This window comes from Caloenas nicobarica, chromosome 14, assembly GCF_036013445.1.
Source record: "Caloenas nicobarica isolate bCalNic1 chromosome 14, bCalNic1.hap1, whole genome shotgun sequence".
Lineage (NCBI taxonomy): Eukaryota > Metazoa > Chordata > Aves > Columbiformes > Columbidae > Caloenas > Caloenas nicobarica.
In genome coordinates this window covers 15,017,874-15,037,291 of record NC_088258.1, presented here as the reverse complement: position 1 = coordinate 15,037,291, position 19,418 = coordinate 15,017,874, and the positions used below count along the sequence as shown (strand labels likewise).

At 41.5% G+C, this 19,418-nt stretch overlaps 1 protein-coding gene across 1 annotated transcript in view; it reads left to right on the top strand.

The window, feature by feature from the left end:
* Positions 1–11,281: 11,281 nt before the first annotated feature.
* LOC135994156 (uncharacterized) overlaps positions 11,282–19,418 on the top strand; it is a 90,652-nt gene continuing 82,515 nt past the window's right edge. Inside the window, exons 1-6 of the mRNA XM_065644491.1 lie at positions 11,282–11,323; positions 12,862–12,932; positions 14,942–15,107; positions 15,802–15,939; positions 16,800–16,989; positions 18,022–18,149. Of these exons, the coding sequence (XP_065500563.1) occupies positions 11,312–11,323; positions 12,862–12,932; positions 14,942–15,107; positions 15,802–15,939; positions 16,800–16,989; positions 18,022–18,149 (705 nt within the window). The 5' untranslated portion in view covers positions 11,282–11,311. The remainder of the gene's footprint in view (positions 11,324–12,861; positions 12,933–14,941; positions 15,108–15,801; positions 15,940–16,799; positions 16,990–18,021; positions 18,150–19,418) is intronic.

The following is a 19,418-nucleotide window of genomic DNA, read 5'->3' as shown; positions in this document are numbered from 1 at the left end:
GAAGCAGCATGCTTTGGCAGTGTTATTTCCATTAGACTTCTATTTTTAACCGACAGAATTTTCACAATGTTCAAACTTTGTTAATTTTGATGAGGCTTGACCTAGACGGAAATAAGATTTTTTTGGGGGGGTGGGTGGGTCATGCAAATTGGATCCAAAATAAAAGCTGTTGAAACAAGTAGAGAGCAGCTGATAGCCTTACAGGAAGGAGTTGTTAAGGAAGAGCAGAGTGGCTTCAGAAAGCTGCTGTTTGTTGCAGTGTTTGAAAGCACTTCTGGCAGTCTAACTACAATTTCATTTTCGAAAAAATGAGTTGTGATTTGTGGACTCAAACTCAGTTAATTACTCTTCATAATTGAGCAGCAAAAGGTAAATAATGGAGTATACATTGGCATCCTAGGAATAAAACCTAAGAAGTGCAAGTACTGTGACAAAGGTGTGAAGTGTTTGTAGTTCAAATGAACTGTATTTTATAGCAAATTAACCCTTGCATTCCTATTTTCTTTGTAAGATCCTACAATGTGATATAAAAATGCATTAAAAGTCATCCTAAAGACAATGGATTTGTGAGGTGAATGCCCTCGTGCATGATGTGCTGGACATGAATCCAGCTTAGAAATAAGTTCTCCAGTAAGGGTCTTATTACTGTTTCAAACCAGGACACTAAAAAGTCTGTGGTGGAACCTGCTGATTCCGATAGAAGTGCTTCTTATTACCACTTACAATTGATTTTTGTTACAAATGCTTTTTTTTTTTTAAGGTATCTGAAAATCTAGTGTCTGTTGAAACAGGTGCCTCTGTGGTTTGGAGATGCTAAAAGTAGTCATGCTCAAGTCTAGAAGAAGCCAAGAAGTGAGTAGGAGGCTTCCTGAAAGTCCTTTTGTGGTTGCATGTTTCGCTTCATGCACCATCTTGGTCTTTGTGACCAAAATGCAACAACAAAAAAAGCAGCTTCAGTGAGGTCCAAAGGACAATTTTATTAACGGGGTGTATGATGGGGTCCAAAGGACTATTGCATTAACGGGGTGTATGATGGGGTCCAAAGGACTATTGCATTAACGGGGTGTATGATGGGCACTGCTCTAGGATCTAAACAGAGGTGCATTTCGATGTGACAACAGGGATTTCACAACAGCGTTGGGGAGAAAAAAAATTTAAGAAATCCCGAATAGTTTGCATCTCTCGCTCCACAAAGGCCGTGAAGCGCTTTCTCCCGGCATGCTGTCCTGAGTGGTGTTGGAATCATAGAATCATTTCAGGATCATCGAGTCCAACCAAACCCAACTCCAGCACTACCCCATGTCCCTGAGAACCTCGTCTAAACGCCTTTTGAACCCCTCCAGGGATGGTGACTCCACCACTGCCCTGGGCAGCCTGTTCCAATGCCCAACAGCCCTTTCCAGGAAGAATATTTTCCCGATATCCAATCTAAACCTCCCCTGGTGCAACTTGAGGCCGTTTCCTCTTGTCCTCTCACTTGTTACTTGGGAGAAGAGACCGACCCCCTGCATGCTCCAACCTCCTTTCAGGCGGTTGCAGAGAGCGAGAAGGTTTCCCGTCAGCTCCTCTTCTCCAGGCTAAACAGGGACGACGGAAGGCGCATAGCGCTGAGGGACTCCTCGCCCCGGAGCGATGGGTGGCTGGCTGGATGTGTGTGGGTACGCGCGCCTGTAGGAGCTGCAGAGCGCCGCGCGCGCGGCCGCACCTGACCCGGCCGCGCTGCTCGCGCCGCTGCGCGGGCGCGGCGCCAGGGGGCGCTCCCGCGGGGAGGGCGGCGGGTCTGGGCGCTCGGCCCGGCCGGGCCGCCTGGCCTGCGGCGTCGGGCCGCTCTTCCCTCCGTCGGGCCGCTCTTCCCTCCTCCGCGCCGCCGCCTTTTCTCGCCTCCGCCGTGTTCCTCGGCTTCCTCTCCGCGCCCGGGGGCAGCGGCCGGCGCCGGGTGAGGGCCGCGTGTGGGGTCGGTCCCTCGGCGCGTTGTGTGGGCGCAGCGGCCGCGCTGCCACAGCCCGGGGCGGGGAGCCGGTCCCTTAATCGCTTAATTTCCTCTTGGTAAGCCTGAAAAATTGACGTCTCACTGCTCTTCTCGGGTTTGGGGCTTTTTAAAAAAATTTTTTTTTAATTCCCCAGGGAAATACTGCGCTTGGAACACTCTCCCCGAAGCTCCCCCTGGAAGGTTCTGTGAGGGGTCTCGCGGCGGTGGCGGGTTCTCTTCGCGTCTCGTCGAAGAGCCCAGAACGAGTAAAAATCTGTCGAGACACCGAACGGTTGTGAGGAGCAGCCGGTGGGCGCGGTGGCGGGTTCTCTTCGGGTCTCGTCGAAGAGCCTAGAACGAGTAAAAATCTGTCGAGACACCGAACGGTTGTGAGGAGCAGAGCGGCCGCACGCCGGCCGGGCCCGGGCAGTGGCGGCGCCGCCGCCAGCACCGGCCGCAGGTGTTTGTTACCGCAGGTGGCGCCGCGGCCCGGGGACCCCCCTCCCGCTGTGTCAGGGCTAAACCCGAGTTTCATAACGATAACATTAATTTAAAAGAACTCGTGGGGCCTTCGCAGAACAGACTTCGCCATTTTGTTAAAGCTCAGGTGACCTTGGCAACGCTTGCATAGGGTTTTCAGGTGTCCACACACACCCTTACTCTGTTGCGTGGTATTTTTGGTGAAATTCATTTTGAAAACTCGAGTACGATGTCCGTTAAAACAGATTAATATTTTTTCTTAGGCTTTCCTCCATTGTCGTTCTCCTGTGTGTCATTAAACTAGTGTGTTTGCAGCATGTGTGCCTGATTTTCTTCAGTATTTTAAGATTATCTAGGACAGCACCATGGTGGAAATTTCTCTTTGAGTGGTTCTTTGTTTGGGGGGCAGTGTTTTGATTTTTTAGAAAAAACTCATTTGGGGGGAAGTAGGAAAAAAATGCTTAAAAGATGCTGGTTTTCAGTCTTGAATGGCATCCTGCACTTACCAACTCACTCAAATGAGTGAAGTTGGTAAAGTACGCAGGACCCTAATGTTATGCTGTGTTTTGTCTTAAAGATTTGGCTTCAGCAGGCATTTAAGAGTCTACTGCAAATCAGACATTTACTTCCTAACTTAAAAGTTTCAATACAAAGGGCCCAAAATCTGCAATGTACAGAAAAAAACTCTTTAAAGTATGGTTGACAAAAAAGCCCTGGAGTTTTGTTTTTGAATTTCTTTGGTGTATGAAATTGTGAAGCTTCAAGCAAGCTCAGATTTATAAATTCTTCAGTGTGGTCATACACCTACAGTAAGATATTTTTCTTCTTTTTTATTAATATAGTTTCTTCCTTAAGAAACGGGAAGCTGCAAAGCTAAAACTTGAAGTTAAAATGCAAATTTGATTATTTTGGAAAGTGTGATTTACAGCTGTAACTGAAAAAGCAAAGCAGGACAGTTCGAACAAAATACAAAATTAGATGCAGTTACCAGGTGACATTGAATTCTATTTTCTTTCTCCAAGCCAAAGCCCAAATCCTCGGTTCTCTGTTCCATCAGTCCTTTCTGTATATAACATACCTCGGGATCACAGCCTCAATCTGAGTTTGAATGTGAGCATGACTTGTGCGTCTCTTAATCTGTTGACTTGTAACCCATTCTGAAATTAATGTCCGTATTCACTGTTATTTTGCACGGGTCCTTTATGTCAATATTCAGTCTGTGGCTCACAGTGTTACTACTGGCTGTTGATCCTCAGGTTGGTATCAGAAAGGGACACACTCGGCTGCACTCTGGTCATGCTGGTGCCTGACGATGGGTCTGCCCAGTTCTCAGACACTGGGGTCACTGGTGACTTCGGATGGAAACTTTTGAATAGCTGCTGCTCTGTTCTTACAGGCATTGGAGTTCCTCTTAGCTCTGCTCAAGGATGTTTGGTGTGCCTGCATTTATTTGGTCCTTTACATTTAACAGAATTCCTTGAGCTTAAAAATAAATGTAAATATAACTGCATTAACGTCCAGTGTTTACAAACACAAACTGTTGCTCCCTCTTCAATCTTTTGAGAAAGTTTATTTCCTAATCCTTAAAGAGACGTCTTCTTCTATGACATGCCAGCTATTTTTGCATGAAAATGCTGTTACTCTAGACTTGTGGTTGAAATGCTGATGTAGCTAAGTATTTGTCTTAAGGCTATAAAACATGACTCTTACTAAACACTATGGCACCTTACAAAAAAAACTCATTAGAAGGGTCTGATTTTCTTAGTTTGACTCAGCAACGCTCTAAGGAAAGTCCTTTTAGAGACAAAAGGGTTTCTGAAAGAGCTTTTGGTGTTTGACTAGGGGATGAAATGACTAATAAAATGATTTTGTTCCAAGAAAGCATTTAGATTCGAGCACACGCTTAATTTTTGGAGTGTGCTTATGCTTAAAATTAACCACCTATTTATGTACTCTGCTGACTCTAGACATAAGGTGCCATACGTAAGATTAACATAAACTAAGTGGAAAACTTACTATGAAGTGTCCAATTCACTGAAAAAGGAACATATGTTGGCCTCTCCAATGGATTACAAATGTCCTTAATCTGAGGGGAGGGCCACAAATGCTCAGCACACGAACACTGCTTGTCACTTGTTGCTGTTGGGCTATGTGGTTCTTAGGAGAGTCATAAGGCAGAAATTCCCTCTAATCCCAGTTTTGGTGTTCCCACTGACTTCAGTATAAGTTTTCTGCTTTAAAGTTATTTTGCATTAGCTATGTGAAATTTGTTGAAAAATCTTACTATATAAACAGTTAAAAGTCAGACTACTGTGGAGAACAGGCAATAGAAGTGATTCAAGAAAAGAATTGTCACAATATAGCAATTTTCTGGTAAATTCATAATATTTTAATGTTCATGCCCAGCTAGTAACTTACCTGCTTCTATCCATATTGCTGATAGTAGACCAAGAGCCGAATGACTGCAGGGTAACGTATGGAGCATGTACTATGCCCAGATGAGCTGTAATCTTAAAATAAAAAAATAGAACAAAACCAAGACTGAGTAACTCAGCAGAGTAAAAATGGCAAAGATTTCCACAACGAAATCTCTGAAGCAGTGTCAAAATTAGAATATTCTGAAAAACTGCAGTGGTGGAGAAAGAAGGCTTTCTCAGTTACTGCTCTGAGTTGATCATAGGAAATCCAAGCTGCTCTATGAACTCTGTAAGTTTGTGTTGGTTTGGGGCAGGATGGGGGTTGTCGTTGTTTGTTGTTGTTGGTTGGTTTTTTTAAAATTCAGTTTCAGACCTGAGCTGTCCCTGAGTTTGGCATTTGGTAGATCTGGGATTTGGATAAAGGGGTCCATCTTTCATCATGGAGTATTTCATTAACTCTTTAGACTTGCCTTGCTCTCTCTCATCTTTGGTCATTGATCTATGTAAAGCACATGGGAGAAGTTGCTTTCCCTTTGACTAAAATTCGTAGGCATTTTAAACTCAGCAAATGTTACCTGATGGAGAAAGTAAGTTCAGGCAGAGGCTGTGACAACATGAGCTTAGTGGAGGAGAGTAGTACTGGTGACTGGGTAAACAGTAGCTCAGGGTAAACCAGAGAGGCTTACAGCAGATGGAGGCATGGCAGCAGGACACAATAAATCTTCGCCTGTCCACAGCAGCTTCCTTCAGAAGGCCTTGGCGTACAAGTGTAACTGGGTTTTGACAGTGCCTCTGTGGTGTAAGTGATCATCGATCCTGTAACGTGTGAGGAGTGAAGATGGTCACAGGCTGCCAGGGCAGGCGTGGGACGAGAACCCCGCCTTGCCAGAAGAATGAGGCAGGAGAGCAGGAGGTAGATGGTGAATCTCGCTCAAGCAGGAGTGGAAGGTCTTTATCAGTGAACCCTGGGAAACCTGTGTCTGACACATTCTGAAAACGTAGTTGCTACCAGAAGGACTGTAGTGTAGTGGGTTTGTGTATTATTTACACATAGTTTCATTCACCTTAGGTTTGGGACTTTGGTTGAAGGGATGAGCTGCCTCTCATGAACTTGCTTCTGTCCCAAAGCTTTTGCGTTCATCCTATGCATTTTTTGATTGATTAATCCTCAGGAAGTGATTGCTAAGTTATGTTTTAATTTATGTGTTTATTTTAAACTTACTGCATGGGACTGTCCTGAGCATTTGCTAAGTTGTGATGCTGTATACTTATTTCCTTCTCCTTGCAGTTTCGTGGAATTTCTAACAGGTTAACTTCGCTCCCTTTTTTTTGCAAAAAGGCTGAAGTGCTGTTGGAGATTGGATAAAGGTTTGTGCGTGTCTCTCCCCGCCTTGCTCCACACACGCACCCTCCCCTCTGCAGGCTGCCCTGCCAGAGCCCCTCCTCTGCCTGCAAGAGGGGAGTTGAATAGTGAGCTCCTGCTTTGTGAAGGAAATTTTCTTCTACCGCCTTGCTCAGAGGTGTCTTTGAGAGGAGAACTGATGTGGTTTTGTTAACTTCTGTGCTGAGGAGGTGATTTCGATGGCTATGGGGCTGCACGCCATCATTTTACTCTGTGCTGTTGTGGCAGGAGCTTCAGGGAGTAAGTAGAAGAAACTTTTTCCTCTGCTAAGATTGGTCTCAATGCAAAATACTTCTACTAAGGAATGATCTTGCTAGCAAAACTTCTGAGATGCTGTAAATTATGTTGGAATTTGTAGGTTTGCAGTAGCTCTTGTAGCAGCTTTGTCTTGATTTGGGGTGTAGTGTAGCAATTTGCTTTACTGAGGTCTCTGGGTGGTGCTTGGCAGGTGGGAGGGCACCCCACCTATAAAGGAGTGTGGTTTAACAGTGCATCTTCCTTCAACATTCCTAGGGAAAGCAACAGGCAATTGCCAGGCAATTCATGATCTCACGTGGAAATAACATGTATCAATTCTAAAGTTGAGCTCGCTTCGGTATTTAGCAGATGAAAGATTCTGAAAAGTGTGACTGGATCATGGAATGTCCATGGTGTGGTCCCTTGTCACCTGAAAAGAGATAATTGCGTGCTGTTTCTAGAACCAAAATAAATTATAGAAGAAAATTTAAAAAGAACTAAGCAAAGAGCAGAAACTCTAAATTTAGACACCTTAACAAAGTTAATGAAGTGCCTGGTTGTCCAGAGAGCTCAGCCTACCACAGAAAGTGTATAAATTCTGAGCACAGTGTTCAGGTATCCACACAGGAGCTGAGAGAGCTCTTAAAGCTGGTCCTGGAGAGGCATGCTCAACATCTGAGAAGTCTGATGCTACATAACAGAGATGAATTTTCCAGGTTTGTCTTACCATGTTTATTTTAAGGTTCTTGAATAAGTTGTACTGATTTCTTCATTAAAAGCTGTTAACACTACCTTTTCCCACTGTTTAATCGAGTGAGCTAGAGAGCCCTTTTCTTACCTGACCCATTAGGTACTTAGGGATGACTTTTTTCCCTCAAGGAAACTGAGAAGTGTACTTCTTTATCTCCAAATGCAGTGTGTTTGGAATGTTAGAAGTTAATACACATGTTTGATGTATAGATAGGTATATTTATAAAAATTAATAGTCGAGTGATAATTCTCATATATTACGTGACCTGGTCTCTCTGTGCTGGAACGTTTTCTAGTTTTGCAGACGTCTGTAGCACTTGACTAAGTTTGTTTGAAAAGAACATGTTATTCCTACTTTTTAAAGGTAAAATCTGAAGTTCCATACGGAAAATTAATTATGCAAAATAAAAAGGAGTATTTGTTGGGAGGAAAATAAAAATGTGGGGTTAAAACCTTTTGAAGAAAAATGTAATTTTACTCTCCAGACACTCAAATTTTATCTTGGGAATAAAAATGTATATAATCTTGAGTGGGTGCTGAAGAAACAAACACTTTCTTATTTTTGTTCCAAAACCAGTGAATTCCCTTCTTTCCTCCTGCCAATAATTTTGACATTTCAAAAAAAAGGATTAAGAAAAGGGAAAATACGGTTCAAGTAGATAACATAAATGTTGATTTTTAGATGTTGTAGTTTGACAAAGGCGTTTCTTTGACAGTTAGGGCTGCATGCTTTTAATACTAATTAAACTATGCAATACATGATTTAATAAGTAGCATTTTCTTTTACTATGGTACATACAAGTGCCATGTGTTGAAGCGCAGCAGGATCACATACTTGATTTTGGCTGTTCCTTATATAGCACTGCATGTGAGCATCTGGGCTCTGACTGATCTTTCCACATACACATTCCTTTCAATATCTAGGACTTGGGGTGACTTGCTGAGCTGAGTACCCAGGAGTGTCAGCAGTGCAGGATCAGGTCCTGGAACCTGCATCTCACAGGTGTCCATCATGGGGCTCCTCTCTCAAAATTCCTGTAATTCAGCTGAAGTTTATCACAGAAGTTCTCACAAGATTGGGACCAGTAGGCCAGTCTTCAACATAGTTCCTGTGTGTTTGCCAGGGGTGAAAGCAATCTGCAGTGATTTTGTTTTATATCAGTCAAGCCCTTTGAGTGCCCAGTCATGCTTGTAGAGCAGGGATGTCAAACTCCTTTTCAGCGGGGGCCACATCAGCCTTGCAGCTGCCTTCAAAGGGCCGAATGTCATTTTAGGACTGTGTAAATGTATTTGTAGAGGCAGACACAGTGATGCACAGGAAATGGACACCCTAAAAATGTCACTGTTGCTTAACTTACCTGTGAAAATATAATTTTTCTTCCAGTTCATCATAGACTTTTATGTTGTCTAGCAGTGCTTGCAATAACTGAAGTCTTGCTAGTTTACTGTACAATGTGTGTACATAGAGTGATGAGGAGGCACGGAGCCTCTGTACACAGCAGCCCCATCCGCTTCCCCTGTTGACGCCAATGCAAGTCTGAAGCAATTCTGTTGGTATGGTGTGTGTTCTGCACCCCCTTGAATTCGTTGCCCTCCCAGTCAAAGTCTGAATGGAAGTCAGGCTGGAGAACAGGCTCTCCAGTGTTAAAGGAATTCTTAACCAACTGCACCCTTGAGTTGTGATGTTTATATGTTCCTCAGTGTGTTGGTGATAGAGAGGTTTTTCTTGGGCAGTAAAGCTTGCTCTTGTTCTGCTTTAAATGATACTTTTGATTTTTTGAGTGCCTATGTGCAATAAAAATCTTAGCTAAGTAGAAATTTTCCCTAACTGCAATAGAGTTAGAGGCCTATGGATGTGAAGAAGTGTGGTGCATAGTGGTGTATAAAATGTGTATTTCTTTCTTGAATTAAGAACCCCTTTTAAAAATTTGCTTGGTAATCCGTGGTATCGTTGCATTTCCATACTTCCCTCAATAAATACACTAAGGCATGTAGTTCCTTTATGTATGTGCTTGTGTGGTATAGATGTGTAGAAAGGGGCAAGAGCAGGGTCTTGTCCCTGTATACTTGGTAGCAAAACTCTCTTGGATTTCTGTGTTTGGTGTGTTTTGGTTTTGTTTGTTTGTTGTTTGTGTTTAGTTGGTTTTTTGTTTGTTGGTTGGTTTTTTGTTTGTGTGTTTTTGAGTGTCATGCTTGGGTTTCAGTTATTTCATTGTAATTGAAAAGCGGAAGGTCTCTCCTGAGCTGCACACAAATTTTTGGTGCTTTTTTATTATCTTACCTGTCCTTGCAGGATCCTCGGAGAGTTTGAGTTATGGAGCTTCCTGTTCTGCAGAGTGTGCAGGTGAGTAAAAGAAGACTGTATTGAGGCCTTGTATGTGATAAGGAAGGAGGGATTTGAAAACTTTCTTCCCTTCAGCAGGGTTGTTGTGTTCTTAGAAGAGTGATACTTTTGTCTGAGTGACTGACATTCACAGAAGTAGTGGAGAAGTTCCACTAAGCTTACCAAGCCCAGACCTGCCCGAAGTTTGTATTCATAGACACTAGAGCTAAGCAAACTACTAAACCAGTGCAGGACAAAACCCGGCCATGCATAAGTGTGGTTTTTTCCAGTACCCAGTGTTAGCTACTTTCATACTGAAACAGGCATGAAGAAAGACTTCGCCTTCAGTAAGCAGGCACAAAACTTACATTCTGTAAAGGAGGAGCGGACAGGAAGACAGGATATTGAACTGACCTGGGAAGGTTTGGTTGAATGACTTGAGGTGCAGTTGGTAACTTGCACTTCTCATTTGCATTGCCAGCAGGTACTTGAATGTGCGAAAGTGCTTTTCATTGTAACAGCAAGGGGAGCGCGTGAATGTTTTGCTCCCAGGGAGAACTTGCCCTGGCCTCTTAGCTACCATACTCAGACTATGTCGCTCAGAGACCCCTCATTTTTTCAACATTACTTTGTCTCTGGGGCTTTGTCACTGCAAGTGCTCCACTGTTGCAGTGCTGCTGTGAGGCAGAGAAGCAGCAGCTCTGTGTTATGGGAGCCACAGTGGCCATTTTTCCTAGATGTCGTCATCTTCATCTGAGGGGAGGGAGAGTATATTATTTTAATTTTTCCTCCTTCTGCATTTCAGTGGTCCCAGTTAAGGTCGTACCATGATGTCTTATCTTTGAGGGACACTGTATTTGTTACAATCTCACACACTACAGCCATCAAAACATACGGCATTGAAGGTGTTATGGCTCTAATCTCATCCTTTCAGGGTTAATTCTTATCACCCAATCTAGAAGAGATTCTCCTTTGATTAGAGGAATACAAAGACCATTTAACACACAGGAGGATGTCTAACATTGTATTCACTAGAAGACAGTGCTACCCATGGACACTTGCCAGGTCATTACAATGTCTTCATAAAAATACAAATAATCCTTGTCTTCCCATTCTTTCTTTTCCTCAGCCTGGATCTTTTGGAGCAGGTTTTCAGACCCAAAGTTCTTTACTTAAAAACCACATCATTTTGTTTGTCTGCATATGTGTAGCTCACAGAGTGGCATGAAAAGCCTTGAATGCATCAGCAGATCTTTTTCATCTTGCTGTTGCAAAGGTCCTGTTTTGCTGCTCTCTGAAAGGTGTCAAAAGAGCATCATGCCCTACATGTATTGCATTCCTTTCCTGCTTTTGGAAATTAGATTCCTGCCTTGATGGAAATTGTAAGTTATGTGCATAGGAGAGAGGAGAAATCTTTTCACCTTCCATACAGAGCTATTGCTAGCATGCAGGGTGCTTTCGGAAATCCAGTTCTTTTAATTGTAAATCCAAGTGGGAATGGAACATTCTGAATATCCAGCCCCTTGTTTAGCTGATTTCAGTGGCTAAAAGGTTAAAAACCCCATTTTTTTGTTTGTTTCCTAGGACACAGTGCATCTTACTTCCCCAAAAGAGCTAGATACAGCTACAGGTATTCAGTAGTCACCACCACCTTCCTGCGAGGAGGTATTTACAAAAGCAGTGGCATCTCTCTGGAGAGCACGGTGATCATTGAGGTGCTGGGGAATTGCCACATGGTTTTGAAAGTGAGTATTGTCATAACCATCTGAGTGATTGGGTTGAGCTGATGTGGAACTGTGTCTTTCTTTGGGTTTACTGGTACATTTAAAACATTAATTTTTTCTTGTAATTAAAAGCCAATTCAGTTCTAGATGTCATAATTAGAGTTGCAGAATTGCTTTGATGTGACATGGCTTCGAATTTGCCATTTTTAAAGGACAGATTAAACAAATAATTTTTTTTTTCCTTAGTGGTGTGACAGTTTCACTGTTTTGTCACATGAAGTGCAGAACTAGAGATGAAGCTAGTCCCTTTGAAAGGAACTTGGTTTATTTTTAAGCACTTTCATATCTGTGTAGTAGTTTAAAACTAGCAAGCATTTTAAAGAGAACTCAAAAAACTTGTATGATATTCTGGATTGATGCCATTCCTAGCCCAGTGTAAAATTCAGCCTTGTAACACTCCATTGATCTCAACAGGAGATCTCTCTCTGTGACAAGAGCAACAAACCAGTTTCAAATTTCTGACCTTTTCCTGGGGTGAGCCCTGCGGTAGGCCAGTTTGAGAATTACAGGGCTTTAGCAGGGGGAGAATGGAAAATAAACTTCTCTCGTCTGCCTTGACTTTCCTTCAGGTTAATGGAGTGGATAATTCATGGGTTCTGCAGGGAGCTGTCGTATGTGTACTATATACTCAAATACACAAGGCCAACGAAGAATAGGGTAGTTATCCCTGTCCTAACATGGCCATATGGTTAAAATTAACTGGTCAGTGGTCCTGTGATTTTACATGAAAAATGAGAATTTGGGTACTGTCTTCAGATTGAATCATTCTCTTCTGCATTGTAATATCAATGGCTGGATTCTCCAACTTCTAGCTTTATCTTTAATTTGAGGCTTTATCTTAATTTGAGGCTTCCTAAATTAAGCAAAACAATATGTAGCAGAATGCTTGTCTTTATAAAGAATAAAAAAGTAGAAGATATTAAGAGAAATTACTAACAGTTGCAGGCTATGCTGTACTTCCAATGGGGCAGGGAGCCACTGTTTTTGATCTACCATTTGAGAACAGTTCTTCCTTACCACCACAAGTCAAATTGCAAGTACTTTAGGAAATTCTATAATGAACTTAAGTCTGCATCTCCTCTCTGAATTCAATAAAAGTAAGCTGTGAAATGGCTACTGAATACTGAGAACTTTACCAGGTGTAGTCTCAAGAGTCAACTGAGATGGGCAGTCATTTTGCTTCTCAACTTGAGTAGAAAAACTTTATTCAGGCTCCTGCTTTATGCCACAGTAGGTGATTGCTTCTGGCTTGAAAATGAAAGGGATGTAGTAGTGCCATATAAAATGTATTTAATAGTGAGTGAAACTTCTGTGTAGAAGAAATTTCTGGAAACCATCTCAGTTATGCAACCTGAAGATGTGGCTATTGTGGTTGTGTTTCCTGCAACGCTGAGCCTTTTTTCATAGTCTGGGACATTCTACGTAGATGTCGTTATGTGGCAAAGTCCTCAAGTTCCTATTGATAATTATATTGGTTACTTTATAATCTTTGCTCCTAGGTGCATGATGTACAGATTAAGAAAAGTCTTGCATCCAGAGAGGAGCCTCTGAAGGAAATGGAGAGTCTAAGGTAGAAAAACTTCTAATCTAGTCTTTTTAAATTTTTTTTTAAGCTATATGGCTTAGCAGCAACTTGACTGCATGTTGTTCACTCTCTTTCCTACACTGTTTAGTTTTAGGGGTTTTTTTGGTTGTTGTTTGTGTTGGTTGGTTGGTTTGTTTTTAAAGCAAGGATCGAGATATGAGCACGATCAGCAAAATCACAGGTATTTGGTCCAAAAAGGTTTTTCTGAACCTAATTATCATCCCTTTGTATGTAAAAACATTCGGAGAGTGGACAGTTAAAATTATTCTGGGTACAAATTATCAGGCCTCTAGCTGTCTAGCAGCATGTCTGGATTTCTTGCTCGTTCTCTGAGTTGCAGTTGGTACTTGTACAGACTCTTGAGTTTTGAAATACTTTCAGAAGTTCTTGATTTGGAGTATTCTCATGGTGCAAAACATTGGATTTTTTTCTTTCGATATATTGAAACTGCATTTATTCATCTAATGTAATTTTCTTCCTTTTATGTTTCTGGTTTTAGTAGCTCATTCATAACATATGCCAGTGTGTTTCTCTCTGACTTGCAAAGGTATAGACTCTATTGAAGATGCCTATACAAAAAGGCCTCTTCAAACTGTGGAGGCCTGGTATTTTCCCAGAGAACCGGTGCTTCTTGTGTCATCAGAAAAAAAAAGCAGTTCTGTTGTCTGATTAAGCTCAGCCTTGTAATCTTCCTCTTTGTCCTGCCACTTGGATTCTCAGCCTTTAAACAACACTGAGAACTGAGGTAACTGACTCAATTCAAAGGGTCAAAAAGAGCAAGTTCGTGCTTCTTGTATTCATCAGGAAGAGCTTTGTGTTCCACAGGACGAGTAGTGGTTTCAGAGTTCAAATCAGAGTACAGGCACATCTTCTGTGAAGTTATTTGTAGGATTTTCATAGAGGTAAGAGCAGTTGTGTCTTGTTCTTTGCAGAGAAGCCAAAAAAAAAGAGAGGTAGCAAAGAAAATATTGAGTGAAGGTTGGCTATTTAAAGTAATTATTCAGATGAGTGAACCTTATTAGCATTTGTCTCCGCCTATTGTGAATATACAGTGCTCTAGCTTGTCCTCTGAATGTGCATGTAATTTCCACAGATAGTAGCAAAAGCAACCACAGTTGCCTAGGAGTTCAGAAACCCTTATCCCATGTGCACAGTGTCTGCTCCTGGGAAGATCTTATCCAGGTGTCGGTGCATTGGAAGGTGTTCTCTTATGTTGTCTTTGCGACCGAGTTGATGAGATGAACAGTGAGTTCCACAGTTAATGTGCAGGTGAGCTGTGCCTCTCACTGCATGGGAGCAAACCAGCGGGCTGCTGTAGAATTCTTCCTTTGGATGGCTTGTTTTTCTCCATTTTGAGGGGAAATAGATGATTAAAGTACATTATATTAGGAGTGAAAATCAATGTTAAAAAGTGATCTCTTGCAAAAATGGAAAACACTGTACTCTCAATCTGGGATAGCAAAAACAATCGGGGGATAACTTTGGGACAAAGCCCAAGTATGTACACCTACCAGAGCAGGAAGATTTGGTTTGATTGGAAAGCAGTTGTTCTTGTGTATATCACAGCTGAGGAGGAATGATAAAGAGTACATGCAGTTACTTTGCAATTAAGACATGCTTACCAATGCTAAAGGCACCCTGAATCATAAAATGGAATTTCTTTCTTAGTTTAAACAAGAATCATTGCCATCAAGTATAATTACTTGTAAAGAATTTACCAGAGATTTGCTTTATTAAGTGTTACAGTTATGTTGAAGATGCTGTGATTATCTTGAGGTGTTTGGTTTTTATTGTTGTTGTTTGGGTTTTTTTTAAGGGCTCTTAGGGTCAGTGTGAATTCATGAAGAACAGGGACTTGCTATAAAGAATGGAGATGCTGAATAAGACAGATCCATTGTGAAGGAACAGCTCTGTTCAGAAAATCTGAGTCCAATGTCATAAACTGACTTGCAGCCACTGTTTGGAGCAAGAAACTATAAACTCTTTTATTGCAGGGAAATACTAGAACAGCATCCTCTTCATTTTTCTTTCCATGATGGGAAAGTTCTGAAGCTCTGTCCTGTGAGGAGTGAACAAACCTGGGCACTGAACATAAAGCGAGGCATTCTCAGTGTCCTGCAGACGTCACAAGCATCCTCTCCTAGTGCAGTTGTTGAAGAGGTGAGACTGGTAGATATGTGCTCTAGAGTGGCTGTAATCCCTTGTAAATGTTAAATCTATTCCCTTTGTAAACAACTAAAGGTTTTGCCCACTTGGTGACTGGTCAGCAGCCAGTGGTGGTTGTCTGGTTGCTTTTTGTAGTGAATGTTATGAAATTATCTATAATTTGCATTCTTGTTGAGGGCTTGAAACCACTACTTGGTTACCTGAGGAAAAGCTGCACTTCTGTTGTGAAGAGCAGTCTCTCAACTGACCTTCAGCATGATGTGTGCTACCTCATTTTCATGCTATTGCTACATATCAGTACTTAAATAGATGTTCTACAATAAAGCTTGGGACACCCATACATAGTTACACTTCTTCTTAGTAGAAATGCTCTTCTGAATTAATGCTTCCCTGCAAACCCACAAAACCTTAAATGAAAAAGCATACATTTATAAATGACCTGATTCAGAGTAACACAGTGAAGTTAAACCAATAGACAAACCCTGGCCATTTTGAAGTTTCATCAAGGTCTTCAAAATTGTTTGCCTTTCCATAGCTTTTGTGGTAAAGCCAGTGTCCTGCAAGGCAGAATTTAGGTCTCTCTTGCATTGTTATTAAAACAAAGCAGTTATTAAAATTAATCATAGTAGCCCATAATACCTACTTGTATGTGTGCATGTGCAATTCAACACTGTACATTTGTTACTAGGTGGATGTTCTGGGAATATGCCCAACCAGGTATCAGCGAAAAGGTCCTATTCTTGTCAAGACAAGGGACTTAAACCTCTGCTCTCATCGGTATTCTGGTTTTACCTCTGTGCAGTCTGTTGTTCTTCCTCATGTGTCGGTAAGTGTTGGGGAATGACACTGATCCTTCCAACACTGATCCTTCCACAGGGCCTTTTAATTTCTTTGAAGAGTCATAGTGTGAATGAAAACATGTTTGAATAGTCATTTCTGCTCAATAAGATTTGTGTGTGTCTGTTGAAACTTGAATCCTTAGCAACGAAAAGATGAATATTATTGTCCCTGTAATGCCTGTTATTCACAGAAATTGTTTTTAATGCAAATTTGCATTGTGGTTGATGAACGTTGTAGTATAAATGCAAGAGCTTGTTAGGTGCCTGGATTGAACTCTGTCATTAAAATATGTTATACTTACAGTGGCAAACTGAAAGAGTGTGGAAGAGAGGAATAGAGAGATGTGGATAAGAAAAATACACTATGTAACAAAGAAAGTTGTTATTTGCAGAAAACTTTGGGAAGATAGAAACTTTTCTAAAAGCCAAGCTCACAGCTTTCCACTGTTCATGGCAAATACAGTCAATGTTTGTATCTTGTGTTGTTTTTCTCAGGTTAATATTACTTGTTTCTTGTATTGTACTAGCTAGTCATTATTTATCAGCCTTTTGCTTTTCTCAACTCTGCTGACGAAAAAGATCTGCTTAACACTGATGCTTTGTGAACTGAAATGAATTGAGACCATTTGGCACAGAAAGTTAGTAGCAGTTTCATTTCAGTGATGGAAAAATGAGACTGAAAATAAAGAGCATATTAACCTCCACAAGCTGGGCTCTGTCAAAGGTCTACATAAGAGACTTCACGCTTTATCACAGACCTGGGATGTTCTGTGAAGTTGGGAGAGAAAGGACTGGGCAGATTGACATAAGCCATCAAGATTTTACCTGAAGTATCTCTTCTTCTCAGTCTGAGCAGCAGATCCTGTCCTCCAAACTGGAATGTGTTCAGAGCATTTCAGATGAAGTCCTGGCAGAGGCAAAATGCACGGAGTCCAGCCTCGTTACCCTGCTCTCTCAGAAGGGCAGCGGGGCAAAGACGCAGACACAGTCTTCGCTGAAACTCCTTCAAGTGGAAACAGAGATGCTGTACAAAAAAGGTAACATAATGTTTCCACTAAAATAAAGTACATTTATTTCCTAGAAAAATCTTGGGTCTGCATCTTGCCTGTGAGAGAGCTCTTTGCGCCTGGTATTTCCTTTAATGTGTTCAGCTATGTGCAGGTGGGTGTTTTTACAGGCTGGGCTACTGAAAGCTGTCCCTTTGGGAGTTGGGGCGTGCAATAGTGAAGCGGGATGGATCTCCAAAAGTGAGAGGTTTCCGTAATGGCCAACTGCTTTTTACCTGCTTTACATAAGTAGCCCCCTTCTATGCAGAACATTAGCCTTCTTGTGTCTGTGGGCAGTTCCTAGTTTGGGTACAAATGAAGCCTAAATAATTGCAAGTCCTAATGGAACTAAGGACATGCCGTGTCTGAGAACCATTTCAATTTTCGCTCCTTCTTTGCTCTGTGTGCTTCTCCTTAGGAGAATGATTTTACTGAAGTCAATGGTACGCTTGCCTGAGGAAAGACTTCAAAGTTGAGCTCTAAATGTTGAGAAACATTTTGTATTTTTTTTATTGTCTTTTTAAAAAAAAAGAAAAATCAAAATTTCTAGGACACTTTTTATTTCTCGTTATGCCAACGTAAGATGCCAAGATCCTTCCTCAGGAAGATGTTAAGAGGCGAGCCATTTATTTTTCTTGACACCTAGATCTCCTGTTGAGTTTTTGAGAAGTTAAAGTGACAGAAGGTGTGATTAGATAAAATTAGAAACAATGACGAATGTAAAGTAGCAGCACCATTGTAAGAGGCAAACTGATGGAAAGTGGACTTTTTTTCATTAATATCTTCTTTGTCTTGTTTCTCTATTTCTTTCAGGTCCCACTTGTGTTTAGGCCTTTATTCTGTTGTGTTCTTAAATTCAGCCTGACTGCAGGCATTCATATTCATCCCTTGGTGTTAGGAGACTCAAGAGTTTCTTACCTGTAGAAGCACAGGCTCAGAGAGAAACTTTTCCCTAGCATTTAGAGTTAACCATAGCAAATGACCAGCAACCACCAGATCTGATTTTTCTTTATGTCTTCCCAGTGGACTCTGAGGATCTGTATGTGACCAGCATGCTCTATGAAAGGGAAGAAACTGAGAGGGAGGTCACTGGAGGGGAAGTGTCTGACCTAGTGTGGAAGCTCTGCCTAGCACACAGCGCGAGTTTTGAGGTAAGCTTTTATACATAACCTCCGTTTCCCTGTAAGGCCCTTTGTGGTCTGAGAGTTCTCCTACACAAATGAGAGGTGACTAGGAGACCAGCAATTTTGAAATTGGCCTTCCATTGTTTTGGGATTTTTTAAAATGTGGAATTATAGAAAGATAAAATGCTTTGAAGTGTCATTTTCCTATATAAACAATAAATCAAACTGAAGAGTCGAAAAGTCATGTGGCTCCTGACTATTGGGCAAAAGCAATTTTGAACTGTGTTCTAAATTAACCTGAAAGAAAATGGTCTGAATTTTTGTTTTGCTGTGGAAAAACAAAAAGTGCCTGGTTTGGGTTATCACTGGCAGTTTTGATGCTTAAGTGTAAAAACCCTTTTCTACAGCTTTAGTATGGTATGCTACCCATGTTAGTGCTGTTGTTTCCATGTTTATTGGAGTTCTTTGGTTCTTCTCCTGTTACCTCATCCCCTCAAAACAGTTTGCACATGAAATCCTTTCCTCTGGATCTTGGCTCTTTGGTTCGTTGTGCTTCTGATGAATTCTAGTAATAACCACCATATTTTCTGGGGATGCTGCTTGGGTCCAGAAGGAATCTCTTCTCACCTAAACCATTTTCATTGGTGAATGCTGCTAAAATATGGTAGAATATTCTGGTGATGTGGAACATGCAGTGGCTTAATTTTTTTCAATGATGACCATCATTCTAAATGAGGTCTGCCTGTCTCCTTAGCTTGATCAGGTCTTGTAATTTTTGTTGATACTGGCAGCAGCTGGGTCAGTTAGTGTTTGTCACTGGGTTTGAAATGAAGATTGCTATCTTCTGTAAAATTCTGAGATGATCAAGAACACCTGTTCTATACAATACAGAAGGATGAACAGATGATAGTGGTTAATCATTGCTGACCTGAAATAAGCTGAGGGCAATGACCTGAAAGAGAAGGCACTTCATATCCCATTATCCTTCAGATGGAGTGGTTCTTGCTAGTGATGAAGTTCTTGTACAGAAAAATGTGAAAAAAATGCAAATTGAAGGACACACTTCTTGTCTTAAGTCATTCATGGTCAGGATTTTACTGAAAAACAAGTGTGGTCTGATGGAGAAAGCACTGTAGTGGACCTTGGTGCTTCTGTGAATTTGACACTGATGAGTTTAGTCAGCTCATTCCTGATCCGTTCCCTGTCTTCTGATGTTGTTGTCTCGTTAGATTGCTCATACTTTGGAGCAAAGTTATTTCTTGTGTGGTGGGGCTGTGATCTCTCCTATAAATGCAC